This window comes from Halyomorpha halys, unplaced genomic scaffold (genome assembly GCF_000696795.3).
Source record: "Halyomorpha halys isolate HHAL.00 unplaced genomic scaffold, Hhal_1.1 Scaffold24.1, whole genome shotgun sequence".
Lineage (NCBI taxonomy): Eukaryota > Metazoa > Arthropoda > Insecta > Hemiptera > Pentatomidae > Halyomorpha > Halyomorpha halys.
Window position 1 is genome coordinate 60,248 of NW_027107648.1, and position 9,848 is coordinate 70,095.

General features: G+C 27.8%; 1 protein-coding gene across 1 annotated transcript in view; it reads right to left on the reverse strand.

The window, feature by feature from the left end:
* Positions 1–9,042, reverse strand: part of LOC106682653 (MAGE-like protein 2) — a 12,099-nt gene extending 3,057 nt beyond the window's left edge. The window contains exon 1 of the mRNA XM_014423642.2: positions 8,941–9,042. Coding sequence (XP_014279128.1) covers positions 8,941–9,027 — 87 coding nt within the window. The 5' untranslated portion in view covers positions 9,028–9,042. The remainder of the gene's footprint in view (positions 1–8,940) is intronic.
* Positions 9,043–9,848: the final 806 nt, after the last annotated feature.

A 9,848-nucleotide genomic window follows, 5' to 3' on the forward strand; every position in this document is an offset into this window, starting at 1 on the left:
AAATACTACATAAATAATTTCTACTTCAATTATTTTTATATTTTTCTCTGAACTAAGGTTCTTATATGGTTTTTTAGCCCTGATGAAGCCCTGAAATTTAGGCCGGAATGTAGGCAAAAATAAACAAGTTTTACTATTTTTGTAGCTTTACTGACCGCACACCCGACCATCTCCTCATACCTAATCTACTCGTACGTTGTACTATGAACACCTTATTGGAGAAAAACGATATAAGAGTTATTTTTTTAAGTTGGTTTCTTCTCATCTTTAGAAACATTTTTAAAAGCCATAAATTAAGTTATGTTGTATTTTTTTTTTATTGAAATTTTATTGCTTATTTATTAACAACAAATTTCTCATAAAGGACTGGTGATGTAGGATCAAGGACTTTCTTGATCTGTTTAGACGTTAATTACATTTCCTGTTTACTTAGCTAGGAAATATTTTATCCCCCGTGAAATACCACAGAAATGACAAGGTTGATTGACGAAAACAAATTATAAAAAAATAAATATCTTTAACCAAAATACGTAAGCATTGAAAGTGACAGTAACCCGTTTCCAAAACCTGTCTCGGAATCACCTTAGAAGGTCATCGACCAATGGCGTAGTTCATATGAAATGACCTTATCTTACATAAAGTAATTTTTTTTTCTATTTATTAAGTAAAATTTACAACTGTATTACATAAAAAAATGCATCTAGTAAATGTTTCATTAGTTGTATTTATTGGCATTATAGAGATTTGTTTAGAAACTAACCATTAATATTACTCCAATAAAATTACTACATTAGAAGGATTACAAGAAAATATGAATTTAAAGAAGGATTTTAGATTGTAAGGAATTGAAAAATGTCCTACTTTTTTGTCTCCTAAGAGGTATCTCGTGAGCATTTATCTCATGGTAGACGATTTGTACATTTTTAAATTGAAATTGTAAATTGTAGCTCTTCCATTTGGGGCTGAAGAATCCAAATTTCGTAAAAAAAATTAAGATCTTTTTACCTTGGTTCATGATTTAGTTAGGTTTTTCGATCAATTTTCGACAATTTCATTTATACTGAATTTAGAAATTGTCAAAGTTAGTAGGTTACAATTGACAAATTTACAATTACGTCTACTTATACATACTGAAATTCTTTGCGTTAAAATATGAAACGCAGGAAGTTTTCAGGCGAGCTCAAATGAGAAAAAAAAATATGTCACGTTAGGAATATACTGGTAAGAGAAATGCTTTCTTACCGTTGCGAAGAGGCAAAACTAAATTTAGTGTAGATGGGGATAACATCATTATGGAAATTTATGGAAGTATCTAAAATAGATTTTTAAAAATAAATAAATAATAATTTACATCCTTATTTCCATTCTATTATAATATAACAATAGGGGCTGTTAATGTAATAATATATAGTATAATTGTAAATAGTATTTGAGTTTTATTAGTGTTTAATTTAGTTATATTTAGTTTTAGTTTTATTGTTTTAATTAGATTTAATCATTTGAAAAGAAAAATGTAATTATATTTGTGTGTTATAATGAGTAATAGAGACAGTTGCTAGGGGCTGATGATTGTTGCTAAGGCGTCACCTAGCAACGGACCGACTATCTTATTTTTTAGGCAGTTGCGGCTAATTAGTGGCCATGATAGCTTCTCAGCAGCCCTATCTGCCCTTATAGTTTAATAGGTTAGACATTTTTGAGTGTTTTAGTCGTCATTACAGTTCGAAACCAGACCTTTTCTGTATTTTGACTTTAATATGAGTTCCGGATAATTAGTAGCTATGAACGTGTGTAACCAGCCCTGTCTCTGTTCATTTTGTCGGCTCGCCCAAGACATTTATACGACTTTTGGATGTTTGGACTATCGATGAGCCACTACACCAACTTTGGACCATTACAGCGGTGTATTGAGCTATAGAGCTGCGACCTACACACCTCGGCAACACTCTTTCTCTGACCTATCGCTTTGGAGCAGCTTTTCGTCGAGCAGTAATTTTTTTTTTTGTGTGTAAATTAGTTTATTTTTATCTTCATAATTTATTTAGCTAGTTCTGTTTTGTTTAAGGCGTTTTTTTTTTTACTTTTACTTATGCATTGTTTTAGTCATCTTTTGTTTATTTTAGATTTAGCTTTCAAATGTTTAAATTTAACTAAATAAATCTTTAATCCGAACCAGTTTGTTGTTTGTTCCTTTTAAAGCCTTCAAACAAAAAGATACAGTTGATTTGAGGAGACTTTAACGAGGCTCACCCACTCCTATCTTATTTCAAAAGAAACGCCTCCGAACTGCCAGTATTGCAATAACAATTTAACAATAAGCCATGTTTTCCAACAATGCCCATATTTTACACCACACCTCAATAGCTTGGGACTAAGCCAAGATATCTCAAAAAAACCATTGGAGACGATGATAAGGCAATAGAATTGGTGTTTCAGTTTTTGAAATCACAAAATTTACTGACAAAAATATAACTTGTTTGGAGGAAAAAAAAAAAAAATAAAATAATCAAATTTAACGAATATTAGCAAAATTAAATAAAATATAAATGGCGTTGATGACCAATGAAGTTTGCCGCCACTAAACAAACAAACAAACTAGTAAAATATAGACGTTTATTTCCCATCATGAGCAAAATGCTCAAGGCTTCACTTCTCCCGGGCTAAGCTCCATAGAAAATGCTTTTAATATTATAAGAACTAAATATCATTTACACATTTGCTCCAATAACCTGTAAAATGTGTACGATGTACTATTGAGGTCGTTACAAAAAGTGCAGAATGCATTTTATTAAGTAAATTTTCTCAATAGTATGTGATCCGCCTTATATTATCTAAATTAATGAAAAATAGAGGGTATTACCAAAATTATTTCCCAGAAAATGTGGACTAAAAATCACCTATAACATTCTTTGGACGCAATAAAAAGTAAAAGTTTAAGTAATAAATAAATCTGTATCTGTAATCGTGATGCGACACTCCAAACCGAACCAACCCCTCGATCCATATTCATGAAAGGTCTCTAGGTTTGGAAACACTTTTCGACTGAACTAGTTTCAGGATGTTCACTCCGTTCCAATTCTTCGGATCTTTTTCGACCAACTGGCCCTGTCTTCTTGTCGACCCTGATCTGTTTCAATCAACTTTGATTTGCCAACACATGACCTTTAAGTTTGGTGTCAGGATCGACGAGTCCATATTATATTGATATATTTCACATTATATCATAGTATGGAATTCTTTTAAGTAATTAAAAGCTCTATATCTTCTAATTACTTAAAAGAATTCATGATTATTATTTATTTTATAAAATACATTATAAAATAGAATATTAGATTAATAAATAAAAAAATGAACTATATAGCAATAATCATTATTTAGTGAAGTAAAGAAATAATTTACGCGTAGTACATTTATGAATATTTTTTGTGAGTTTTTTATATTTGATTTACAAAAAACATTCTGAAGGTAAAGGATAGAAAAAACATGATTCTGATTAAAGAACTGTTAAAAAAAGTATGTATTTCTTATACAATAACGAGTATTACTATTATAATTAAATTCTAATAACTATAACTTTACTAAAAACCATGTTATATGTTTTATTAATATTCCACATTAAAAAAAAGTCGGCCAAGTACGAAATAACCTTGGCTTTCTCACAGTATTTCTTTTGTTTATTTCCTAATATTTTTTTTCGGTAAAAATTCATTTGTTTAAGTTGCTTATTCTTTTTCTAATTATTTTTTTTCTCGCCCTTCTACTAATTTTATTATCTCAAACAAATGATAGACTTAAAAATCTGACTTTATCAGATAATCGAGCAGTATTTAAAAAGTGACTGAAATTGAAAAACGGCATGAAACCCTCCACTCCCGCCCTCCGTGGTGTCCTTACTTATCTGACTTTTCATAGAGATAGTTATAGTGAGTAGGTTGGCCGATGTACGTGTCACAAACTCATAAGAGTTTATAACCCAAAAAAAAAGGCCAAAGGAATTTAAATTTTTGTGATTTGCTATTTGAAAATAAAATCTATGGACCGTTGATAAAATATACTTGTAAAAGAGTTTTTCGCATGGATAAGAGTACTTAATTCATGATACCTGACGACATAATACTAAACTTATTTTGCATCATTCCACTACCTTTCTTTAAATTTTGGCCAAATCAGATAAACCATATTCGAAATAAATTTTTCAAGCATCAAAGTTTTAAATTTGTTATAAAATAATATACTTATTGTCTAGGACTGTAGTGCCCAACCGAGGCTCTTTAAAGGGTTACGCGAAATAATTTAGGAATTATTTATCATTCCACTTCTACTCAAGGTACCATAATTTTGAAAGTTACCAAAAGGGTTCCGCCATATTCCTGCATCTACCAAAAGGGTTCACCCATATTTCTGCATCTACCAAAAGGGCTCCACCATATTCCTGCATCTACCACAAGGTTTCCGCCATATTCCTACATCTACTGAAAGGGTTCCGCCATATTCCTACATCTACCAAGAGGGTTCCGCCGTTGAAAATAAGGTTGGGAACCATTGGTCTAGAAGGTTGTGAGCAAGAAGGGAGTTGTATTATGTAATCCAGGATTTGGTATTTAACAATTTTACGATTGCTTTAGCAATATTCAAGATAAAGTATTATAGGCCTGAACGAATTCTTTCCTCTATCAAACATAGATTTACAACTACTACACATAAAATAAGAAATTATTCACGTGGCCAGTTGTGCACCAGAAAGCTCGTATTAGGATTCCGTTGTTAGAAGTATAAACAACTATACAAGGACATTGAAAGGCAAAAAAGAAAAGGAGAAGAAGAAAAATATATTTTTTTTATAATAAGTTAGCCGTTATTTATACATGTAGAAAAATTAATAAATTGGTGCAAGGTCTTGTAGAACAACTTTTTTATTTCTATCTTAAGTGCCCACCTGCGTAATTGCTACTTAGCTACAATGTTGATATCCTTCAATATAGCAGGGGTTACCTTTACCGTATTAGCACTTATGTAATAATTATTCAGGTCGCATTTATCTATCTGCAGAAGGACTTCTATAATACATATGAATAATACTTGAATAAATCAATATATCATTAAGCAACTAAATACTTGCTGAAATCAAGATAATATGTGTGATCAATAATTAGTACAATAGTAGCTACATACCACTATATACTAGTATACTATACTATACTACTTTAAATAACCTTTGAAAAAAAGTGCTTTGAAAACTCACAAAACATGTATTAACTCAAAATTCATTCATAATTTTACTTTACATAAAAAATGTAGTTGTTGTGTTTTGTAATTAAGATAGTGATATATATATATATATATTTTTAATTTTCCTGAACGGTGGACGCAAAAAAATAAAACGTTTGATCAAACATTTTAAATGGTTGACAAATAAGTTTATATGGAACATATCTTCCCTTAAGATAATCCTCAAAAATAAAAATTAAAAAAAAACTTATGATTAAAAAAATTAAAATAAATCTTAATTCTTGAGACATCTCGAAAAATATTCATGAATTAAAAAAATATATATATTATCTTACAAAACAATGGTTGATACTATATATCTCTAGAATGGTGCGTTTATTATATTTTTATAATTATTGAAATCGTATTGATGATTTTTTTATGTTCGTGTTGAAGCAACGATATTTAATATAACTTATAACTTACACAGCTTAACTATAATTTAATTGTTTATTTCAGGAACGAAAAAGGTCTTTTTTTTCTTCTTTGCCTCTTCTGGTAAGGTCTAATGATGCTAATTTCATTTCCTTGTATTATAATCAAATTTCATTTTAAAGATTTTATGTTATTATCAAAATGGTTCTACTGCGTATAATGTAATCAATACTCAAAGGGTGAATGAGGAACTCGTAATATATCTCATTTTCACGAGCATTGTTGTTTTTAAAATAAGCGAATGTTGTCAAATTTTCGAAATTTGAATGCTATCAAAAGACGAATACATTTTTTTTGTTACGAATTGAGGTACTTAAGCTTCCTAAATCTCAAACATAGTTTTAATTTAAAATTTTTCTCAGAAAAAAATTCACTTTTAATAATCCTGAGTATATATTCATTGAGATTGTATCCATACTTTTCAGTTCACTAAATGGTACGTTAGCATGCGATTAAAACAATAAATAATTTACTACAAAAAGGAATTATTATATTAAACACGATACATTTAATTAAATCCTAATTACTTTGGCAAGATTATACTTTAAAGCTAAAAAAAAAAAAAAAAAAAATGGAACCTGACCATTGAAGCAGGACCATTAAATTTTGGTTTTATTAAGTAAAATAGCATGACCTAATATTTTTGATGAATTATTAAAAAATATTATTATTTGATAAAAACGTAATATATCTGCACAATTACAAGTGCCCGTAGTTACCAATAAAAAACAAACAAAAATTAACGATTTTTTTGGTTTAACTACAACGAAAGTCCATCCAAATTTAGAAGAATGATACTGAAAACGATTTTCATTTATATGTATGGGCTTGTATAGTTTTAGTATTTATAAAAATAATGGTTAGTGACTTGCTTGAGAACTTGGTTTTGGCATTTAATGACAAACTTGATTTTAAAAGGAAAAAAAATATATAAGCCCTCAAAAATATAAATTAGTTCTTTTTTCTATAAATCACATGTGTTATTAATAAAAGAATTTAACCTTCAAGAATTAATAAATAAAATGGATAATTAGATACAAAATAACCGAAATAAAAGCTGAAAAATGGAAGAAAAAGTATTTTCTCAGTTGTTATTGCGTGTTAAGGCCGTGACTGATGCATGACTTTGAAATAGAAGAAGAAGTAAGATTTTATTTCTGGAACTCGACAGGTGCAAGATGTACGATTTCGCTATTGATATCATTAAAACTAACTGACCCAGGGTACCCTTTAAGATAGAACCCACGAATTACACATCGGTACTTTTTAAATTACTAACGATGACTTGTAAGTTTTTTATAAGGATCATCAAGTTGATTATGTATTGATAGCGTTTTTGAACTCGTTAGTGAACGATTTTTTCTTAATCATATTTATTTCGATAATACTCTATTTATTTGTCATGCATTTTTAAGTTGTTATGTTTAATTATACATTATGCTTGCTATCATTTAATGTGAATAGATTCAATTCTAGCGTTTTAGTGAACAGTAATAAAGAGAATTGAACTGATAATCTGATTAAGGCGCTTTACATTATTTATACTTATGTTATTTGATAAAATATACATAATTATATTTTTTAATTTTTATAAACAATTATAAAAATGTTTAATTATAATAATAATTATGAAAAATTTGGTGACTAAGGATTCATTAGCTTGCCGTAAAAGAAAGATGCGCTCTGCGGGTTTAGTAAGCTAAAGCGCCTGACTATTCCAGACGATCTTTAAGACTTCTTTTACAGTTTCGAAAGTAAAACTTTTTTTACCTAACTTACAATTTGAATATTAATGAATCTATTGGACTATTTAAAATCCGTGCATCTGCAATTTAGATGGGAGGTTTTCAGTTCGACACGATTCCCTTGCAATACTTTTCAACAATTTAAATATCTAATCATTATATAATAAATTGCAATTAATTATTTATAGATTGGTCTTTTATATATTCCTCAATTTTAAAACACATTTTTAATATAATATATACAAAAAAAATACCGAAATGATGGAATAAATAGGAAAGAACATGAAATATTAATTTACTTATATTATATCCCACATTTATTAACTAATTAAAGCATTCACGAATTTGTAAGAAAACATAACTGATTTAAAAATTGTATAATGCGTTATTCGTCAATAGAGTTATTTTTTTGATAACTTAACATTTATAAAACAGAAAATTATTATTATAGCTTGTTTTAGTAAATTAAAAATTAATCATAGTTTTTTTTCTTTAATTTATAGCTAATATTACTAAATGAATTATTATCTGTGTTAGGCTTGTTAAAAACTGGAACTGTGATGTTAAAGGTTACAAAATTTATTGAATGTGGATATAATACTAATTTCGATTTTAACATATACATTTCAATTAGAGTACAATTTATTAAGGAAAAATAACATACTTAGATATTGTTTAAAAAATTATCTAAAGTAGTGAATTTTGAGTATGAGAAAGTTAAATGTTTCAATATGAAATGAATATCCTTGGTAAATATTTTAATTTTTATCTACTAATTAATAATTGAAATTTAAAAATATTTTTATGACACTAAATAATTACAGTGAATTTCTTTTGGAATATTCATCTAATTTTGAATATCACGTAAAAAGAAAAAATCTCATTAATTTGTTTTAAAAAACTTTACTCTTTAAATTGTTTACAGTAGCCGAACTTTGTCTTTTGCATTTCATTAATTTTATTAGAAATACTAAAATTAAATTATTAGATGCAATTATTTTCATATTTAAATTTTGAATTTTTTTTATTAATTTTTCATTTCATGTATAAAAAAAAATTTTATATTTCACTTACATTTTTTACTAAACTTTATGTTTTACAATCTGTTTATAAATAATATATTCCAACAAATAAAATATCACATACCCAAACTAATTAAAATTTAAAGAAATTTTATAGTAATCTACAAATTATAAAAAAAATGTTTAAAAAATTTTTTTTTATATTTCACTTTACATCTTTTACTAAACTTTATGTTTTACAATCTGTTTATAAATAATTTATTCCAACAAATATAATATCACATACCCAAACTAATTAAAATTTAAACAAATTTTATAGTGATCTACAAATTATAAAAAAACAAAAAACAAATGTAATGAATCTATTGAAACATTACTTTATTTTGGATTTCTGTACACTTTCCCGAAACACTAAATAATTACTAATGTACACCTCTATTTTATTTATAATTTTTATGACGAAGACTTACTTGTATTTTCATGGCACCAGGTGACAAAACAAAGTCCTGCGAGGAGGGCGTTGGTCCTGAGTCCTTTATAGAGGTTCCCCCTTCCATTCCAGTCCTGCCAAGGATACTCAAGGAGGGGTGCCAGCTTCGGATCAGGCTTACGTAAATCGAGGAAGTCTTAGCCCTCATTGTCCTGCGTCTTAGCGTTATATTTGGAGCAAGAGCTGATAAATATGAGAGGGTAAAAGTCAAGGATCAGGGATCAAAGTCTGCCAATGACCCTTGTAGGTTGTGACTAGGACTTAGTCCTGTACCTAGGATTCAATCTAGTCTCCATAAATTCTCAATGAATATATATGTATAAATTCCCATGGGAACATCTAATATACAATAATATAAATCCTCAACATAATATATGCTAATTATAATGAGTAGATACCGATAATTGCGCATTAAAAAGCTGAAATCGTGAAGTAAAAATTCAAAATCATGCAGTGAAAACTCCAAATGTGTATGAAACAATGCTGCAATAATCATAAACTTTATTGTTTTGTCTTAATTAATTGAATACATAGAAAGCTTACCTAACCTTGTTTAAATCAAATTTAACTCGCTGAATATTTTGTCTAGATTCATGCAAGCTAAAAATAATTATAAATAAAAAAAATAATTTCACTTATCCTGTTCTTTTGTTTAGCTTTTTAATTGTGCATTTACCTACGAATGTATCATTTTCCAAACAAATAACAAGTAAAAATTCAATTTAGAAAAACATAAAAAAGTTTTATATGTTTATAAATGTATAGGTATATTCATATTCATCAGACCTATTTATTTTCTGCTTGATTTTTATTTAGAATAAAATATATGACTATATAGAAAATAAAATGTATATATAGCTATTATTATGTAATAGTATAAAAAAAAGA